At 43.8% G+C, this 20,398-nt stretch overlaps 10 protein-coding genes across 10 annotated transcripts; 4 read left to right on the forward strand and 6 right to left on the reverse strand.

Annotated features, from left to right (window-relative positions):
- Positions 1–142: 142 nt before the first annotated feature.
- On the forward strand, positions 143–976 carry KL911_003314 (uncharacterized protein; the record flags this gene model as incomplete). Its single annotated transcript, XM_043198481.1, has 1 exon — positions 143–976. The coding sequence occupies one exon, from the start codon at positions 143–145 to the stop codon at positions 974–976; it is 834 nt and encodes a 277-aa protein (XP_043053645.1).
- Position 977: 1 nt separating this feature from the next.
- On the reverse strand, positions 978–3,437 carry KL911_003315 (uncharacterized protein; the record flags this gene model as incomplete). The annotated part of the gene is made up of 1 exon (XM_043198482.1): positions 978–3,437. The coding sequence occupies one exon, from the start codon at positions 3,435–3,437 to the stop codon at positions 978–980; it is 2,460 nt and encodes an 819-aa protein (XP_043053646.1).
- Positions 3,438–3,795: 358 nt separating this feature from the next.
- On the forward strand, positions 3,796–4,389 carry KL911_003316 (uncharacterized protein; the record flags this gene model as incomplete). Its single annotated transcript, XM_043198483.1, has 1 exon — positions 3,796–4,389. One exon carries the CDS (start codon positions 3,796–3,798, stop codon positions 4,387–4,389), a length of 594 nt encoding a protein of 197 aa, XP_043053647.1.
- Positions 4,390–4,475: 86 nt separating this feature from the next.
- On the reverse strand, positions 4,476–6,680 carry KL911_003317 (uncharacterized protein; the record flags this gene model as incomplete). The annotated part of the gene is made up of 1 exon (XM_043198484.1): positions 4,476–6,680. One exon carries the CDS (start codon positions 6,678–6,680, stop codon positions 4,476–4,478), a length of 2,205 nt encoding a protein of 734 aa, XP_043053648.1.
- Positions 6,681–7,740: 1,060 nt separating this feature from the next.
- Positions 7,741–10,593, forward strand: KL911_003318 (uncharacterized protein; the record flags this gene model as incomplete). Its single annotated transcript, XM_043198485.1, has 1 exon — positions 7,741–10,593. The coding sequence occupies one exon, from the start codon at positions 7,741–7,743 to the stop codon at positions 10,591–10,593; it is 2,853 nt and encodes a 950-aa protein (XP_043053649.1).
- A 44-nt stretch (positions 10,594–10,637) lies between these two features.
- KL911_003319 (uncharacterized protein) lies at positions 10,638–12,473 on the reverse strand (the record flags this gene model as incomplete). The annotated part of the gene is made up of 1 exon (XM_043198486.1): positions 10,638–12,473. The coding sequence occupies one exon, from the start codon at positions 12,471–12,473 to the stop codon at positions 10,638–10,640; it is 1,836 nt and encodes a 611-aa protein (XP_043053650.1).
- A 63-nt stretch (positions 12,474–12,536) lies between these two features.
- KL911_003320 (uncharacterized protein) lies at positions 12,537–13,646 on the reverse strand (the record flags this gene model as incomplete). Its single annotated transcript, XM_043198488.1, has 1 exon — positions 12,537–13,646. The coding sequence occupies one exon, from the start codon at positions 13,644–13,646 to the stop codon at positions 12,537–12,539; it is 1,110 nt and encodes a 369-aa protein (XP_043053651.1).
- Positions 13,647–13,696: 50 nt separating this feature from the next.
- KL911_003321 (uncharacterized protein) lies at positions 13,697–14,536 on the forward strand (the record flags this gene model as incomplete). Its single annotated transcript, XM_043198489.1, has 1 exon — positions 13,697–14,536. The coding sequence occupies one exon, from the start codon at positions 13,697–13,699 to the stop codon at positions 14,534–14,536; it is 840 nt and encodes a 279-aa protein (XP_043053652.1).
- A 26-nt stretch (positions 14,537–14,562) lies between these two features.
- On the reverse strand, positions 14,563–18,060 carry KL911_003322 (uncharacterized protein; the record flags this gene model as incomplete). Its single annotated transcript, XM_043198490.1, has 1 exon — positions 14,563–18,060. The coding sequence occupies one exon, from the start codon at positions 18,058–18,060 to the stop codon at positions 14,563–14,565; it is 3,498 nt and encodes a 1,165-aa protein (XP_043053653.1).
- A 271-nt stretch (positions 18,061–18,331) lies between these two features.
- Positions 18,332–19,768, reverse strand: KL911_003323 (uncharacterized protein; the record flags this gene model as incomplete). The annotated part of the gene is made up of 1 exon (XM_043198491.1): positions 18,332–19,768. The coding sequence occupies one exon, from the start codon at positions 19,766–19,768 to the stop codon at positions 18,332–18,334; it is 1,437 nt and encodes a 478-aa protein (XP_043053654.1).
- Positions 19,769–20,398: the final 630 nt, after the last annotated feature.

Raw genomic sequence — 20,398 nt, forward strand, 5'->3', positions numbered from 1 at the left:
AAAAAAAAAAAAAAAAAAAAAAAAAAAAAAAAAAAAAAAAAAAAAAAAAAAAAAAAAAAAAAAAAAAAAAAAATTGAACGTCGCGTCAATAAAACTTCTGCTGTTTGATTGTTGATACTTGATTGTTTTTGTTTCAATGTAAATGACTACGTTGATTTTACTCCCCTGCCATTCAGTGTTCATTGCAGCCGAATCTACTAGCGGTAGCCAAATTCAATTGAAGCCCCAAGAGGACGGACCTGGGTTCAACCAGAACGATTGGATCCTAGCTCCGTTTCAGTACGAAGCCAATGACCACCTTTCTTTTGTGGAACATATCCATAAGGCATTTGATCTCTTGAATGCAAATCCTGATGCACGGCTGGTTATATCCGGGGGTTTTACCAAAGAGGGATTAAATATATCCGAAAGCGATAGCTATTTACAAGTTGCACGATTGAGAGGTCTAATCACTGAACAAAACAAAGACAGAATATATCTAGATGAGTATGCCCGTGACTCCTATGAAAACTTGCTTCTCGCCATTGCTCTTTTCCGCAAAAAAACCGGGAGATTTCCTCGAAGAACCCAAATTGTTGGTTTTCAGTTCAAAAGATACAGATTTTTGGAGTTGCATGCCAAGGTGCTAAAGTTAAAACATGTTGAATACTTTGGAATAGGACCCAGTTATCCTAGTGCTGCAGCTCTTCACATCCCAGAGCATGAATGGGAAACCAAATGTAAGCGCTACTTTGATGATCTTCAATTTAGCGAAAAGAGATTTGCTACCGATTTATTCGAACAGGACTGGTTTGGCTGCATTGGATCCAAATTATACGATAAAAAAGTCTCCAGGGATCCATTGAAACGCGGCCTCGGTAGAGATTTTTATTCACAAGACTTGGAGCCTATCCTCAATGCGTTCTTAGGTTTTGACCAACTTACTTTTCCTGAAGCAAAAGCTGCATACGATAATTTAGGACCTTTTCCATGGTGACTTATTCCTCAGGGCCACTTAGTAGATTTAGCAGTTCCTGTTTCCTCTCTTTGGCTCTGTCCATCTGTTCTAGTTCTGCTTTTAGGAATGCAATCTCTTTGTCCATGCTTTCAAACGTCTTCAGGCCGTCGTCTACCTTCTCGAACTCATAGTTGTCAACGTCATTCAGGCGAAGCACATAATCGTGGTACTTGACCAAAGTTTCGCGATGGCTGATAGTGATGAAAGTAAACTTTTTAGCCTTCATCATCTCGAAAATTGCGTCCTCATAGTCATAAGATATCGCATTTGTGGGCTCGTCAAGAATCACGAACTTCTTTTGATGAAACAGCACTCTAGCCATGATCAATTTTTGGCGTTCGCCTCCACTAAGCAATGTATGCCAGCTCTTCTTCCCGTCCCCTAAACCGGCGTTGGAATTATATATCTTAACACTTTTCCCGTTGACAATCAACTCGTCGGTCATGATGGGTTCAGCTTCATTTGGATGGAAATCCAAATTTCCAAATCTTTCTATCAAATACCCAAGCCCAACTTCATTCAGATAAGTCATCAGTTGGAGATCTGTGTATCCCTTTTCAATCATTTGCAAGTGGTTCAGAGGATATATTATTTGATCTCGTAAGGAACCGTTGATGAAGTAAGATTTCTGCGAAACATACATTATTTCATTTGGTGCAGGCTTTGATAGGAGTCCACGATACAGCGGCCATAGTTCCGAAATGATACGCATAATGGACGTTTTTCCAATTCCGTTTTTCCCCAATATCAACAAAGTTTCACCCAGATTTAATTTGAAGTTCAAGCTGCTCAATAATTTGGTGCCATTGACTCCTTCTGGCGATGGCACTATCACTGGGATGTTTTCAAAGCGGAGACCAGGATATGACGTCTGAATTGTTCCGTTGATTCCGATTTGGGAGCTGGAAGGAACACGCAATCTTGAAGTGAATGACGTAAGTTTCAATTGAGAGCCAAATCCGTTAGAGGCAATACCATATTGGAAATTGTTATCGTGGACTTCATGCAAATTGAGTAGCAAAGTGAAAATGCGATCTGTGACTCCGCTCAAGCTGCTAATGTCTTTGATTGAATACATCAGACGAGATCCAGCATCAGCCATGTTTAGCATCAATCTCTTGTTGACAATGAAACCTTTGATGCTGTCCGAATCTGCAGAGTTGTAGTTCAGCAAAATAGGGAAACTGGAAAAGAAATAGCCAAAGGCAGGCCAAGCGTATCTCAAGATATACTCCTCTAGAAGTCCATAGTGGAATTTTGCGTTTATCTCCAAGTTTGAATGCGATAGAAGATTGTTGAATATTTTGTGGACCTTACTTTTCTCGATCTTGATTCCTTTATAGAACGAAATTTCCTCGCAGTTATTGATTAGGTTCAAATTGTAGTTGTAATATATTCCTTCTAGATGTGTCTTTGTTTTCCATATTCTGCTGAAGTTGGGCGAGTGGCGCTTCAAAAACCATCCGGTCAGGAAATAGCACATCAGAATTCCAGAAATACCTGCGCTACCGATATTGTCACGTAGATAGATGGCAAAGAATATAAGATCAACTGTCGGCTTGCCAACATTCAGAAACATGGATGTCAGTGAGTCGCTGAACTTCTTGATGTCTTCCGTTAGGTATTGATCAACGTAGTTGAAATCAATCTTATACACGTCTGACTGATTCTGATTGAATTGTAGCTTGTAATATACCATTCTAGGGTCCATGTACAAGTCGTGACAATATCTGACTAGATTGGTTCGGAAGTTGAGGGCAAGACGGTGTGTTAAAAACCCTATTCCAGAATTAATGTACGAAGCAGGAAACGCAAACAAGAACCAATAAACGATGCCTCGCAAAAATGCCTTTCCTCGGAGCCCTATGAGATCTTTCACTATTTGTCCATCTAGTCTTGTAACCAGTAAGCTCATCCAGGTTCGTGCAATCAGACAAAGTAACTGTCCAACGAGGATAGTGCTATTGGGATGTAGCACTTTTGGAATAAGCACATGTCGCCAGATAATGTACAGTTTCTTGAGAAACTTAGACTCAACCACACTGTCAGTCATATCGCTGAACTCCGTGTCGCGAAGGAACTTTTTAAAAACCAGTTTATCGTGCTCATATTTATCTGGATTTGTGCGATCTATTTTCACCTTTAGATTGTTGTTCTTGTAAGGAACATTGATGATACGATAATCGGAACCTTTTTTGTAGAAGTTGCGCTTCGAAAGATCCAACTGACCCTTTTGAAGCGACTTCAGCTTGAAATAGTTGATCAACTTGATAACATTGTATACAAGCACAAAGAGGGAGCTGGAGGAGATGGATAGCAGGAATAGCAGCACCGGCTTAGAGTTCAAACTGATGTTCAGGAACTTGAGGGCGCGGCTGTTATTCCATAGAAGCCTTGACAAACTCTGTTTTACCGATGCCCTCGTAATATCTAAACTCATTGCTCACAATTCCACGATTCTGCGCTCGTTATATACTTGCCTACGCAATCACATGCGAACAGGAGCGTTTAGTGCTTATGTAATCCGGGGTAATGAGGAGAACTACGCCAATTCGAAACTGGCCACGAGTATATTTGGGCGGACTCCGAGATCAAAATGGTCTTCCTCATATCCAACCAGTTTAGTCTGGTGTCCTCTTGTTTGATACTGGACCCCATTAAGAGTGTTCTTAGTGTTAGCCAATGATAGCCCGAAGAAGTGTAATCACCCCATTTTTAACGGTGCACGGGTGTCTTCTAGGAGGTCATTCTTTAAATTTGCGCACTTCGAAAATAATAATGTAATTTAAATTTTCCCAATGATTCTCAATAGACTTTCAATTGCCTCGAGAAGGCCAATAAGGATGCCTGTGGCTTCTCTGATGGCCAGAAATACTGTTCTACAACAGTACAGATTGACGCACCAACAAAACGCGCACCAAACACAGCTAGATGACGACTCAAACAATGACTTTATGGCCACCAACAAGTGGGCGAAACATTCTTTGCCTGATAAAAGTCTACCGCCTGCCCCAAGCCCAGAGCCTTCAATACCCAAGAAGAGAAGAAGAAGGCAACTCAAACCGCTCAAATCCGTGATTACGCTTACGCCTAACGCTATACTTCATTTGAAGCAATTGATGCAACAACCCGACCCAAAGCTCATACGAATCAGTGTGCGGAACCGCGGGTGTTCGGGATTGTCATACCATTTGGAGTATGTTTCGCATCCGGAGAAGTTTGACGAGCAAGTGGAGCAAGATGGTGTAAAGGTGTTAATTGATTCTAAAGCGTTGTTTAGCATTATCGGATCCGAAATGGACTGGATAGACGATAAGTTGAGCTCGAAGTTTGTTTTCAAAAATCCGAACAGCAAAGGTAGCTGCGGTTGTGGAGAATCGTTCATGGTGTAGACGGCGACATAGGATTATTTATTTATTTACATTCGATGCATTAAATTCAATTACTCATTACTTTATATATCTTTAGATTCCACCAATCAAAGTGGCTTACACTCTTTTTTGAGCCAGTTGTACTCAAGACTCTTCTTTGGTAGTCTGGATTCGTAAAGTTGCCAAATCTTCTGATGATAGTCGTTGATATACTGTTTTTCCTCTGGCGAAAGCATCTTGACGTCAATTAACTTCCGGCAGTAGGGAACGGTAGTCACCGTTTCAAATTCCAAGAATTGTTTCCCGTCAAGAGACGTTTTGTCGCTCTTCTTAACAAAGAACATGTTCTCGATTCGAATGCCATACTCTCCTGGTTTGTAGTAACCGGGTTCATTGGATATAAGGTGACCAGGAGTCAAAGGTGTCGAGTTGCATTGTGGCCTGTAGCCAATCCCAACGCCCATCGAATGCACCGGTCCATAGGAATCAACTCCATGACCCGTTCCATGTTCATAATCCAATCCATGTTGCCACAAAAACTGTCTTGCAATACTGTCGACCTGGTAGCCAGTATAGCCTTGAGGGAAAACCAACTTAGCCAGTGCTACATGGCCCTTCAAAACCAGCGTATAGTTCTTGATTTCCTCTTCGGTAGGGTTTTTGAAATGGAAAGTACGCGTTGTGTCGGTAGTTCCATCCAAAAACTGGGCTCCCGAGTCACAAAGATATATTTTGTTTGGGTTGATTATTGTGCTTGTTTCTCTTTTTGGTGTGTAATGGATAATGGCAGCATTCGACCCAGTAGAAGAAATGGTCTCGAATGATGGTCCTTTGAAATTGTCCAGCTGAGATCTGAATTCGAGCAGCTTCATTCCTCCCTCGTATTCTGATACAAATTCGTCCTTATTGATAAGCTGATCTTCGAGCCAAGCGAAATATTTAATCAGCGCCATGCCGTCTTTTATTTGTGCATTCTTTTGGTTTTTGAGCTCAACTTCGTTCTTCACTTCCTTCATTTCAGCAATTGGAGAGTCAATTTCGAGGAAATTTTTAGCAATGATGCAATTCACCATCTTCCAAGAGGCCTCCTTGGTTAGCAGAATTTTAGCTCCTTGAGAGTTGAGCTCAGAGGCAAACTTTCTAATGTCAGACCATATATCTTCGTAGTTTTTGACTTGACACTTGATAGATTGCAAATAAGTCTTCAACGTGTCAGAGCTGACGGACGCACTGTTCGTGTACAGCGTGAGTCTGTCCTTTTCAATGACCAAATAACTGTAAAATAATGGATTAAAATCAATGTCCTTGCCTCTCAAATTCAACAGCCAAGCAATCTGGTCCAGTGCAGATAAAACTAGGGTAGAAGAGCCATATTTGTTAAAATACAACTGCAATCTTTCCAATTTCGACTGTGTACTTTCTCCAGTGTATTCAAGTCCCAAAGGGACAATCTCGTTGAATTGCCTCAGTGGCATTTCCTCAAACAGTGACCAGATTTTATCAATCAAGTTTTCGCGCACAGGAACTATCTTGACCTTATCTGTGTTTTTCTGCGACACCAACGATTCAAGAGTTTTGATCTGTGAGTAAGTGAACAGTGTGGGGTCAACACCGATTTTGATTGTCTCGCCTGAATCACGAGTCATCTGGACGGCTTGTTCAACTGTCCATTCCTCCCAGCTAGGCTCTCCTGGAATTCCTTGCTTCAATAGTTGCCAATTAAAGTCTAGCTCGTTGGCAGCTTGAATGAAATAGCGTCCGTCTGTTGCTAAAGCAGAAAGACCTTCTGGAGTTTCATTCATGCATGTGACGTCCCTAGTCACAATCGCCACCCCTGAAGAGCCTCCAAACCCACTAATAAAAGCTCTTCTTTGGTCAGGTGCAGAAGTGTACTCTGATTGATGGGCGTCTGCAGAGGGAATGATATAAATGGCAATGTCGTGCAGTTTCATTTCCACCCTCAGTTTCTCGAGCCTCAAAGAGGTGTTTATTTCTTTTGTGGAGCATTTTGAGTCAATCGTATAAAGAGACTCTCCCGTACGCCTTCTTGCAGACAGCCCTGGAGAGGAGCCTGCAGTCTGGTTGGCCTTTAAACTATTAGTGCGGTTGATGTTAATACGCTTGAGGTAAATTGATGAGCGTCTTCCTTGACGGCTGAGAAGACCCGGTGAGCAAGTGCAATTCGCACAAGGTCTGCTTGAGGTACCTAAGCGCCCCTGTCCAGACACCTGTCTCATTGTAGTTGCGCCCGGCGTTCCGTTGTTCGAAATAAGGGAGAACATCGATGGCTTGGGGTTCATCGTCTGTGACATTTTCAGATACTAATTTTTAGTTGGCTATGATGTTTTTGAATCCGATGTGCTTAAATAAAGGTACAACAAAACCTGTTCTGATTCAAAAAAACGTCAAAGAATATTCTTTCTTATTTTAATTCCAATAGTCGTCTATCTGCTTACTTTATCTCACAAATACTACACCCCTACACCGGATCAGTTCCTTCTGGCACGGTGGCGGGTGTGAAACACAGTTGGCGATTTTGCCCTACTTCCACAAACTAATGCTGGTATTCGCACGAGAACAATAGCATAGCGGCGAGTGCCACCTCTCTTTGTAATTCAGGAGCCTTAACAATAGCAACACTTTTTCTTAAAACCCAATGGTTATGTAAGCAAGAAAATTTTTCTACTCTGGTTCGCACTATAAATATGGGCCCAAAGTCGCCCAACCAGTTTTTTTTTTCTTCGTCGACGTACTTCATAGGATCATTTCTATAGGTCACGTCTCTCTTTGACTCTTCAAAAGAGCCACTGAATCCAACTTGGTTGATGAGGTAGATACCTTTGTGTCCTAGAGTGAGAAAAGCTAGCTTGACCGCGATCCTTAGTGGTCCGGTCATCTACAACATGCCTTGTTCATCAAGGAGCGATGATCTCGATCCATTACACGTACTTCTTCGGAAGGGGTGTTTTGGATGGACGCAAATGGCTGTCTGACAAGTTACATTAACTTATGTTTACATTTGTTAATGTGATTTGTAGAAACTCTCTATGTTGGGTCGACCATGTATAAAACTTTGTATAGCTTTATACTAAAAAAATTGAGTGAAAAATTACAGCCCTAAACTGTAGAGTGTATCCAAATACCCGTAGAAATATTTGGAAATCAAATTAATTTCTTGTTATATGAATGTTTATCCGGAGGAGGAGATCATTGCGGTATGTATGCTCTTTTGTGGAAGAAGCTAACTTCTAGTTGGTCGATGCGTTATACAGCTCGTCTACCGACGTAATTGAGATCCAGAAAAAGTTACAGGAATATCAGAAATCCGAATATGGATGGACGATGGCTCACCGATTGCTGCAGCATCCATCAATGAATTGCAAGTTTTTTGGTGCTCTCACATACACAGTCAATCTCAATTTTCATGGCGGAGAACTAACTAAGAAAGAAAACGAACAACAGCTGAATCAAATTCGAATCGCTCTGTTAAATCAGGTCCTGCAGCTGATCAATGATGATGCTGTTCTACAAAGTGGCATGTTCGTTGTCAAGAAAATGCTGTCCAACCTCTCTTTGATGTTTATGAATAGCAGTGGAACATGGTGCAATCCTCTGTTAACGTTGATCAACTGCATCGTGTGCAACCAAGTTTCGGACTCTAATATCGCTAACGACCAAATCGATGAGGCCTTGAGCCGCCTTCCGTCGCCAAAAGCCTATGTCCTCTTGCTTTTCGTCCAAATCTTAGCGGAGGAGTTGGTCAAGAAAGAAGCGACGAACGTGTCCAATGTACAAACCCATAATTTAGTCCACCAGCACTTATTTCCAACAGTTCAGAAGTTGATGACGGCTTTTATCAATCTATCGCCAGAACGAAAACTCATAGAAACATGGCTTGACTGTCTCGTCTCGTGGGTGGGGTATGCCTCAAAGGCTGAGTTTGATTCCACAGAACGCTATGATCTAACAGGTCTTCTCTCAATATGTATCTCGCTCGTCACCAACACAGATTATGCCATCTCTCAGAAGGCCATTGAGACCCTGAGCGAGGCTTTAGAAACCAATGCTACATTTTTCAATAGCCAACTAAAAGCAGATTTGCTATCGATTTTATTTGGCGAAGTTGGCCTTCAATATGTGAATTACTTTAGCTCTCAACAAGACGAGAAAAGTGTGGCGGACTTTGCGAGGCTGATAATTGCCTTTTTAGACACAGATTTGAATGCATTAGTTCTAAAACTCACAAACGATGAGAACGAGTATATTTTCGATTTCCTACTTGTCCTCACAGACTATCCAGGAATTCCGATAGAAGAGGAGTCAGTTTCCAGAGAGTTGGCCGACTTCTGGCTTCGCTTTGCAGACTACTGTATATGTGAGGATACTACTCTCCAAACGCTTCTGCATGATAAGCCAGGTGGTCACGAGGCTCTTTCTGAAAAGATCAGGGCCTTATTCGAAAAAGTCACCCAGATATATTGGAAAAAAGCGCATGTTCCTGAAGATGAAGAAGACTTTTCGCAGTACAAGCAAGAGTTCGCCCTCTATAGAAGAGATATCGGAGATTTGTTTGAGTCTGTGTACCCATTGCTCAAACTTCCGCTGATAATCAGTCTTCTAATAACCATAGAAAAAAGCATACAAATAGGGAAGCCGGCAGATATTGAGCCATCTTTGTATCTTGTAACTTATATTTCCAAGGATTTCGGGGACGGAGAGGTGGATCCTCAATTGGTGCAGCACTTGGGCTCGATCTTAGATGCGAATCTTCTGCCTATCGTCCTGCAAATGAAAACAGATCGCTTCAGGTATCTTGTTAGTACCACAATTCAATTCTTTTCGAGCGCAGATTGGTTTTACAAAACAGATGCGGCGATCAAGTACCTGCCTCAAATATTGAGCTTCTTGTTTGATTGCATGATCAACACAAACATATATCAGCTTTCGAGCTCAAAAGCTATCTCGAATATATGCAGTCAATGCAGGTATTCTCTGATCGAGTTTTTGCCTAGTTTTGAGACTATGACCACGGAGATGATCAATAACATAGCTATCGATCCCGTTGTTAGGCAGCGCATAATTAACGCATACGCCTCTATAATAGAAGGTGTGAAGGATCCCGTGATTCAAGGCGAGCACCTTTTCAAGCTATTCGATCTTTTGGACAAGAAATCAGTGTCTGTATTTGCAGAACTGGCCACAGCTAATGCAGAAGAGCGCGAAAAAATGGTTGATTATCTGACAAGCCTGATGAGCTCTGTCAGTGCCGTTGGGAAAGGCATGCAACTACCAGACGAAGTAGATGGATACTATACAAAAGAACAAGAGATGAAGGTGCATGAATATTGGACCACAGATCCTTTGGGAATACATTCCAAATTATTGACAATCATTACAAACTTCACGATGACCAACGAAGTTTTATCAGAGAACTACCAGATAATTGAAGAGGCTGCTAATTTGTTCAAGTGTGGGCTCACGGAGTCTCTTCCTGGGCCTTTTGTGTTCGACTGTGCGACCATTTTGCAATTCATTGTGACAAAATTTAGCTCATTGAAGAAGTCCCATGCATATCCCCTTCTTTATTCGTTACTGAATTCGGTGGTCACAGCTCACTACAGGACTTTAGACCTCGAGGTCCTACATGGAACGGTCAACACCATATTTCTGTCAAATCTTCCAGTGATTGAAGACGATCCAGATCTTGTTCAATCGAGTCTCAATCTTTTCAGCACGATGCTCACTACAAGGCCCTCTTTGTTACTCTCAAATGAAAACCTGCTCATGACCGTGTTAGAATTTGCGTTCAGACACTTGGGATCAAATGAGCGATTTGTTCTGAAAGCACTCGAAAAGTTCTGGACAAGGTTTATCACTTTGAGAAAAGGAGATAGGCAGGACACGGTGATGGTCAAAAGACTGTTCAATGAAACTAAGTTGGGCTACGTGCTAACCTTCAATGTGCTGAAGTATATGTTTGCTACGCAGAGATCAAATTTGGAGACTTTCATCGAGATCATTAAACAGCTCGTGGCTAAATATCCCTTGATGATGAACAAGTGGCTGCAGGCAGCATTTCCAAAGCTCAACGAAGAAAGAGAGAAAAAGATCGAAAACTGGGAGATTTTTGTGAAGAAAGTGATGCTTACCAGAGGTACCAGAAGTGCAAATGATTTGATCAAAGATTTTTGGCTGGAGGTAAACGGGTTGATCAATTATAAGTAATTCATTTAACGATAAGCGAAAATACACAGAAAAAGCCATACCTATCACACAGAGTAGCTGCTGAGAATTTCTACTAGGGCCTCGCACTCGGCAAGATAATCGACCTTAGCAAGACTGGCGACAGTGAATCTAGCTCTGTCTTGGCCCTGGTAGCTATCGACTTTACCACGAACTCTGAGCAGCACCTCTTTGAAAGAAATGTTCTCGTTGATGAAGTTTTTAAGAGCGTTTTCTCCTACACTCTCGATGCTTGGGTCCTCGGCGTCGTTCTTGAGCTTCAGGAGCTCTGCAGCACTCAATCCCAAAAGCTGGGTAGCTTGCTCATCGAACAATGTAAGCCACATTTGGCCGCTCTCATCCACAACTGACACAGTCAAAATGTATCTGTAATTAGGCTCAGCATGATTGATGTTGCACTTTTCGCATCTCCAAGTGCCATTATCCTGCTCAAGCAACTTCTTGTTACAGCCCTCGCTTCTGCACGCTGGATAGCAAAAGTTGTCTGTCTTAATGAAAGAAATCGTGGCCTTTAAGCTGAAATAATCAGGCTTATCTTTTAGTCCCAACTTCTCGTCCTGAACCTGTTTGATGGTCTTGCGTTCCAAAATAGACTGTTTGGACGTCAGACTCGTCGCTCCAGAAGAGCCAGACTCAACGGCAATGCTTCTAAAGCTCTGGTGTGATCCTTGCGCATCATACCATCCTTTGATCTTGTAAGCTTCTTCAATATCGGGGTTTACAACGATGGTAGCAGCAGGAATCAGAGAAAGACTCTTTCCTCCAAAGTCTTGCACTCTGCAACCTTTGAATGCAACCACTGAGCCAACTGGAACATCGAATTCCCGAGCGTGCTTGTTCCATAAGCCGATGTTGACAGCAAATTGCGATTTGTCGACTAGCACAATATCTCTTCTGTCGAAAGGCTTCCCAGTGGATTTGGCAACGATCTCCTGTTTATCCTTAACTTCCTTCAGAATACCAATGACGTCAATGACGGCACCGTTCTCAAGGTTCTGGACTTGGTCCAGCGGAACAAAATCAAAATGGAGTTTTGGAACGTCAGAGTCATCGTCGCAAGGTTCAATGATGGTGTCCTTGTCGAACTGTAACTCATACTGGTGCTTCAAGTTAGAAAATTGCGGTTTGGCCATCTGCATGGAAGCTTTGCTGATATAGAACACTTTGTTCTCTTCCAACAAATCCCAGAACTTTTCAGCTACCTGATTGAAAGCAGTCGCTCTGATCTCTCCGGTCTCGTCCAACAAATTGACATTGAAGAGTTTGCCATCGCCTCTTTGGTTGGACCAATGCTTCATGTCGCTCTTGAACGAAACTCTGGCCTTGATGGTCCAGGAGTTCTGATAGGGAGACAGCTGATCAATTGAGTACAGGTTTTGGTACTTTGGCGGTTTGGAAACGGTCTTCTTCGGCATCGTTGCTGCAGGTGACGCTGACATGGCAGAATCCCGGATAGGAAGCTGTCCCTGGAGCAAATTGTTGTCCTCCGGGTGTTCCTTAAGGTAGTCATCGAGGCTCTCGAACTTGATCTCGCTCTTTTCTCCTTGTTCAACTACCTCGGCGCGATCCACAACCAGGAAAATTTTACCATTGTTGGTGGGCGTAATCTCATATTGTGTTATCTTCAAAATACAGTATCTTTTGAAATTCTCAATGGCGTTTTGGGCCTCGCTAGGCTTGAACACACCATTGATAGCATACTGGCCATCGTTCAACATAAGTCTCAATCTTTCTCCGGTTGACTCAGGGATTGACTTAGCCTGATGGGCTTGCAGGTAGAGTGTGTCTGGCATGACACCATCCCTGCAGATACTCAAAATAATACCAGGCTTCAACATGAGCGAAGATAAGTAAATTGCCATCAAATATTTCGCACTTTTATTTACGCGTCGCATCTCACCATAATACTGGTGTAAAGTTGTTTTTCACAAACTGATCTCTTTTACGCTCTTGCTCTTGCAGGCGACATACAAGCTACCAGGAATTGCGCAGAAATCGTTTAGCCCGTAATAGTCGCTGAATATAGATTCAACTTTTCCATCATAATCGACGATGGCCACCTGTCTCTGCAAGCAGAAGATTTTGTTGTCCGATATCTGTATCTTGCGAACTTCCTCGTCGCCCTGCAGTTCCCATGCCTTTTCGGATCCTCGAAAACACCTTATCGTGCCGTCAGAATGGCCCGTCACCAAAAGCTCCTTATTGGCAGCAAACGCAGACATTCTGTCCCCCGCTGAAAACTCACCAAGAGAACAGCGCGTTTCCAAATCGTACGTTGCCACCACGCCGCTTTCGTGGGCAACTAGCAACGTCTTGTTTTCTGTCTCGTAAAAAATAGAGTCAGATACCTGTTGAACTTCATTCCTGGGGCACCCAGTGTCTATCACAGTGAGTCCTACCACAGGATCTGCCAAATTCTTCACTCGCCGAAACTCCCAAACTGCTTTTCCACTGGCACACTCCCATATGTAAACTGCACCATCCCGCGCTCCAGAGACAATATTTCTTCCGCGCCCTATCGCAGCGAGGGCTGTGAGCGTTGAAGTATGCTTGCGCATCGTTCTTGGGTTGCTTCCGTCCAGCACAGACCAGATTTTGATGCTGTAATCAAGGCCCATTGTCATCGCCACCTGCTTGCTTGGAAAGTACTGTATTTGTAAAATATCTGAATAGTGGGCGTCGTGCGCCTCGACACACTTGCCATCGGAATTTATAAACTTGAGTTGTCCTTGTGTACCGCCTAGAGCAAGTTTGCCATCGTCTGTGGCGGCCAGGCAGCTGACTTCATAATCAGCATTCATGATCGACGACGGTTGTTTCACTGTGATGCTTTTAGAACCATTTTTCAGCACAATGTCGCCATTCTTTTCCTCGAACTTCCATGGTCCTAAGGAGACAATCTCCTTGCCAACACACTCAAACTCGGTTCGCTCGTCATTAATATAGACCCAGAACCTTTCATTTTCTACCACGCCCCTTTGCACATCTTGTATCACGTACCGGAAATCATGTTGGATGATGACGTTGTCTATCATCGGCTGTGCAGAAAGTTTAAGAAATATTTTTACCTTTTCGAATTATTGTCATGTCTTCAGAAAAGGAGAATGAAGTCCTGTCGATGTTTTTTGATGATGCCTTTGTGTCTCACGACTACCTTGACGCTCTATTCACATCTTCACTGAATCTCAACGCGCCACAACTCAAGAACAAGTCTGTGACATTCGCATCGCCAAACTCTCTTAAATCATTACAAGGTAAATGTCTCTCGCTTTTGACACATCTAGACTACTATACCAACGAGCTGACGCGCCAATTTGAGAAGAAACTTCAGGATTTGCATAATTCGTCATCCATAATATCCTACGCCTCAGAAAATAGTGGAGGTATTACCAGACTGGAGTACTACGTGGAGTATCTAGCTTCTTCTATTAACTCTCTCAACAGAGATATGGATGACGTGAACGTTAAGTTGAATAATGTACGGGAGCATCCAGAATCACAGGAGTTGATCAGGAACATTCAAACGCTCAACTTAGTGAAAGAACGTATTCAAGCGGTGCTGAATATATTTGAGACTGTCCAAGCAGTGGTGCTGACGAGTGCGATTGAAGAAGAGAAGTCGAATGGCGCGCATCAGACTTCTTCATTAGCACCAACAGGGGCCTCCTCTGAAGAGGCAGCGACCAATGTCTCACTAGACACGTTTTCGTCCTCACTCAACATCTTGGAAGAAACCATCATGGAACAAATACAAAAAGATAAAGGTTTAGGCGAGGTAAACAATGACCTCTTGGAGAAAATACAGGTTTTAGTGGATTTGACGCCCTTTTTCAAGAGCCTAACAAGGTTCTACCCTGTCTATGCTGATTTCGCCGAGTTCCTGAAGAACGAGAACAAACGGTACCTTGCAAAATTTAATAGATAGTGATTTCTAATATTATACATGACATCCTATAAATCCTGAGAATGCGCCGTGAATCTGCTGTCATTTTGAGAGAATAGGGTGTTATCAGTTGTTTGCGTAGCAACAGAAGTATCCGTGGACGTGGAGGACCTCGACCTACCACTGATGTGTTTGATATGCGACACACTTAGTATATTATCGTTTTCATCTTGAGAATCTGATGATTCGGATTCTGGGTCCAGGTCTAGCTTCTTCTTTCTCTTGAAACTCAGCAGGAAAATCATTTTGTTGAAGGCCCTTGTAGGGAAGACCCTTTCCACCCAAATGTCTGGAATTATTCTGATAATGATACCTGCTGGGATAGAGAGCAGTCCACAGACAATGGCAGTCCCCCACATTGCACCTGTTTGTCTTGCGATACTGAAAGCGGCGCCTCCCACATACATAATGAGAATCTGGAACCCGCCGATAATTGCTGCAATGGTGATGAAATACCAATTGCTGAAGAAATGTTGTGTAAAGTCGAGATTCGAACGAGTGATACGGTCTCTCACTTTCGTGATTCCGTCGCCCTCATCCAGCTTCCGTGTCAAGAAGAGATTGAAGAACTGCAACCAGACAAAAGTATTGAAAGTCAGAGCAGAGATTTGAGTCGACTGGTGATCGTCCACATGACCACCAGGGAAAAATATTTTATCTCCTGCAAAATGGAGCACAAAAGTGATCACCAATTGAACAACAGACTGTCCGAGAATCATCTTCCACATGGAGGTGGAAATCAGAGGAGCATGGCGACCAGCTGGCTTTCTATTCAAAATGTCTTCGTCTGGCTTATCTGTAGCAAGAGCTAATGCTGCCAGAGTATCCATGATCAGGTTCACCCAGAGCAACTGAACAGCAGTCAAAACGGAGCTGTCGTCCGACGAGGCGACGGCAGAAATGAACGTCAGTGCGACAGCAGTGACGTTCACCGTGAGCTGGAATTGAACGAACTTGCGGATAGATGTTGCAACGGTTCTTCCCCATTTGATGGCATTGACGATTGATGAAAAATCGTCCGTTGTCAAAATGATATCAGAAGCTTCTCTCGCAACTTCGGTACCCGCAATGCCCATGGAAAAACCAACGTCGGCAAGCTTCAATGCAGGCGCATCGTTGGTTCCGTCTCCAGTCACCGCCACAACCTCTCCCTGATTTCTCAAAGTGTCGACTAAAATCCGCTTGTCCTCAGGACTGGACCGAGCCAGCACGCGGAGCTTGGGGACAAGATTGATGCGCTCTTGTGGACTCAAGGTTCTGAAAACAGGACCTTCCATGCATGCTGTCGGATCGTTGAATGTTTCCTCGTTGAGAATTCCGCAATTTTTGGCAATGGCACGAGCCGTCAAGATATTGTCACCGGTCACCATCCTCACACGGACACCCGCCGTGCCACACTTGGCAACAGCTTCCGCAACACATTCTCTGAGAGGATCCTGAATACCCACCAAGGAATCCAAAACCAATCCCTCACGCTTTGCTGTGTTCTCCTCACCAACAACAATTTTTGGAATGTTGGTGTTTTTAGCTCCTATTGATTCGGCATCGTCAGCCTGAACTTCCACTGCCTCCCCGAAAAGCAAATTCGGATCAGCCTCTCTTCTGTTATCTGATTTCGCCATACTGGTAGGAGGCCACGATTCCAATCCTTCAAAGTCGCAGTGAGCAAGACAGAGCGTCCGCAGAGCGTGTTCTGCAAGATTGGTGATCTTGGACGTGATTTCCTCCTTGATGGTGCTGGTGATTGGCATTATCTTACCATCCAGAGTAGTTCTATGAGTACATCTGGAAAAAACCAGCTCTGAAGCTCCCTTGATGTAGAATCTGTAACCTGAGTTAGTCTTGACCACAATTCCACCCCATTTGCGAGAAGACTCAAACGGAATAACCTGGACTATGCGGTGTTGCGCTTGCTCTCTAATGAGTTCCAACGACGTGTTTTCGTTGATTACATGGAACCGATCTTGAGCAAAAAGAAGTAAAGCACACTCTGTTTTCGACCCAACAAACGGCTCTTCGGCCTTTGGATTCTCAGGTTTCTCCCTTTTCTTGAACAGCCCTTTTTTCTGCCCTTGAGAAATTTGCTCTCCTTTGCTAGCCTCGAAGGCCGTTGAGTTTAGCAAAATGTTGTCGAGTAAGCTATTTTTCAGACTATCGCTGATAGTCTCAAGGTCAGCCTGTCCGTTTTCCCGTGAAAGAGTGTAATCAAAATCACTGTCGCCTACGAAACCTTTGACAACGCGCATTCTGTTCTCTGTGAGCGTACCTGTCTTGTCGGAGCAAATCGCCGTCGCGCCTCCCATCGTTTCACAGCTTCTCAGAACACGCACCAGATTGCCATCCTTTGTCATCCGTGTAGTTGCAAAAGCAAGGGCCAACGTCACAGCCAAAGGAAGGCCTTCCGGCACAGCCACAACAATGATCGTAATGGCCGTGATAAGAATATTTAGGAACTTTGTACCCTTCTGCGCACCTGTCAGATTCTTGTAATCCGTTCCCAACTTCACACAGAACTTGATGAAGAGCACAAAAAACAGTATGATGGCTGCCAAGAATCCGAATCTGGCAATACCGTCTGCCAAGTGCGAAAGTCTTGCCTGCAGCGGAGTTTCCTCAGACTCGTGACGAAGGGACATCATGATCTTTCCGTGCATGGAATTCGTGCCAACAGCAGTCACGATAGCTTTTCCTTGACCAGAAATCAACTTCGCGCCGGATATCAGCATCGGATCATCAACCCCTTTGTCACCTATATCCTTGGATGTGTTACCCAAAGCCTTGTAACGCTCTGTTGCATAAGCTGCAGGAATTTTGCGGATGGCATGTGTTTCACCGGTAAGAGAACTTTCATCGCACTCGCATTCTCCAGAAACCAAGACCGAGTCTGCTGGAACAACCTCACCCGTTTCCACATATATCAGGTCTCCCACCAGAAGCTGTCCGATGGGTATAAATTGCTTCTCTCCCGACCTGTAAACAATCACGTTACGGTCGTCCTTTTTAGCATTCAGCTTTGAGAATTGCCTCTCTTTATTGTAGTCGTTGACAGATCCCACGATCACAACGATAGCGATGGCCACAATGATGGCCACACCTTCGACCCACTCAACTTTGGGCAGGGGTTTGCCCTCGTCATCGTATTCAGTAGGTTGACCGAAGGTTTCATAGAGACCCAATGCCAACGACACAATGGCTGCGATGGAAAGCATGATCAAAATCTTGTCCTTTAACGCCTCCCAACACAACCGCAAAAACGATTTGCTAGCTTTCTTGGGAAGCACGTTGACCCCATAAACATGCTGTCGTTGCTTAAGCTCTAGCTCAGGAATATCCTTGGACAAACCTCTAGCCTCGTCGGTGGCCAGCCCTGACACGAGGGCGTCTATGCCTCCAAGCTCCTGGAGCTTTATCAGGGATTTGGGGTCATGAAGCGCCCCCAGATCATCCACAGAAATTCTAAACCTGTCCCTGGCCTCAAGATCGGTGGCTTTTCTTGAGATGGGCATTTGAAAAGATTTTTTTCAATTTCACTTATCAATTAAACGCACAGGTTCATATATGCAGCTTTTGAATTGTGCCTCGTTCTTGGTAGGGTCCACTTATCGAATTTTATTATTGTTAGGAGGCTTCTGTTTTTTTGAGAAGGAGGCTGAGCACAAGCAAAACTGTGAGGAAAAATTTCTACAAACGGTTAAATTGCCAAGCTTTCAAAGCAAACACGCAACATAAAATACATGTAACTAGTAGATACTCTATAACTATGGCGTACTGGGATACTCAGCCTCCATTCTTTTGGTTCATGTTCAGTGGTGGCAGAGACAGATTGTTGATTGAGGGCAATGACATCTGCATAGCTTGCGCTTGAGCTTGAGCTTGAGCACTCTGCTGGAAATCGTAGCCGAACATTGGATTCATGTACATGTTTTGTTGTTGTTGCTGCTGCTGTTGCTGCTGTTGCTGTCTGCTCATCGTCGCGTATATTTGATTAGTGTCCATCATCTGTGACATGTACATCTGTGAGTAATTTGGTGTCTGCGACGCCTCAGCCTTTATTTGTTGCTGCTGTTGCTGAGCTTGGCCGTTAGAATATCTTGCGCCTTGTTGTCCATTTACCTGGTTGACAAAAGTCATGTATTGAGTTTGGTCATTCATAGTCGCAGATTGTTGCGCCACATTTGGAGATGAAGAGTTCTTGTTACTCGGCTGCTGGCTCATCGAGCTTTGGGTCCCTGTAGATGCACTCGCAAGAGCAGGGTAAATGTCATCTGATTTGAACTGTTGAGGTTGCATAGCAACCATGTTCGGTTGGTAGTACAAGGCCTGTTGCTGAGGCATTTGCGATGCCGCTTGTTGTTGCACTGTCTGGACAGCCTGCTGTTGAGAAACAGATCCATTGGCAGTACCCACTGGCTGGGGGAAATATTGATTGCCGTTTAAGGCGAAGGCATACGCATGATTAGGATATTGGGCCATATAAGACTGCATGGCCAAGTTATGATTTCTTATTGCTTGTTTTGTGCTGCAGTGAGGGCAGTTCTTTTTACTGTTTCTTCTAGGAGTGTATTTGTATCCAGGGTATCTTTCTGCATGTCTTTTTTTCTCTTCCTCGGCCTGTTTATTCCAGTATTCTTTTTCTTCTGGTGGCAAGTTTCTCCATCTGCGACCCAGTTCTCTGGACACATCCGGATTAGTCCTTATCACGTTTCCTTCTTCTAACAGTGCCTGATGGTGCTTTTGTCTGAACAAAATAAAAGCGTTCCGAGGCCTAGGAATCCGGTTTCCTTCCTGCTTACAGGTACATTTTTCAAACAACTTGGAAGAGTCCAGCTGTGGCGGTTGGGGCGGAGGCGGAATCTGAAGAGCCTGCATCAGGTACTGCTGTTGTAGCTGCTGTGGGTACTGTATCGCTGCCTGCTGTGGGAACTGTTGCTGGACTGCGATCTGCTGATATTGTACAGGTATTTGAGATGGTTGAGGGATCGACATTTGATGCTGAGGCTGCTGGGAAAGCTTTTGATCATGCTGCTGAACATGGGTGATGGCATCGTTGGGCTCCGGCTTGTCCTGTTCTGGTTGAGGAGAGTTGGACCCTGAATTTGACTGGTGTGTGCTGGGAGAGTGCTGTTGGCTTGGAGGTTGTGTCTGGCCCGGAATGATGTGAGAAAGGGGCGGCAAGCTTCTCTTGCCATCCTGGTCCACTTGAAACTGTTCCATCTTTCGCGATGGTGTATGGAACTCTCTTGGGGTTTAAGAAAACCTTGTTTATATTATTTATTGTGAGACCAGAATTGATAAAAACTCTTTCTTTGTTTCTTTGTTCGTGTGTTTGTTTTATTCTCGCACCAAAACTTTCTGCCAACGTTTTCTTTTTTTCCAGCAACAAAGCATTATTAGTGGACGAGCAAGAATCTCGGTTTTACAACAATAGTTACTACAATAGACGTACAATAAAAAATGGTTACGGATCTGCGAATTTATTGGATGAAGGGCTGACCGTTAGATTCATGTATCAATGTAATAATCATAAAGTAGCGCTAACATATCCACGCGGGCTGACGTGCCAACTACAATATCTATCGGTTGATATCAGTAGTTGTGTCTCATCGGCAAGCCAATACCAAAATTAACGTATCTGAGTTTTGGTGCGAGGAGAGAAATTACTCATCCATTCCCGTGCTTCTGTACGTCGCCAAAAAAAATTGTATGATCCGGCAAAATCGCCATAGCACGTTGAGGCTGTTGCTAGGCCCTGGCCGTGCCCTATAATTTAGCCTAGGTACTCCTTGCTTACCCTGCCCATATTGCAAGGCGCATAATATCCAATGCCCTTCGACTATTGTCCCA

The sequence above is a fragment of the Ogataea haglerorum genome (genome assembly GCF_019207285.1).
Source record: "Ogataea haglerorum isolate 81-453-3 chromosome Unknown 81-453-3_NODE_9_length_481884_cov_97.824832, whole genome shotgun sequence".
Lineage (NCBI taxonomy): Eukaryota > Fungi > Ascomycota > Pichiomycetes > Pichiales > Pichiaceae > Ogataea > Ogataea haglerorum.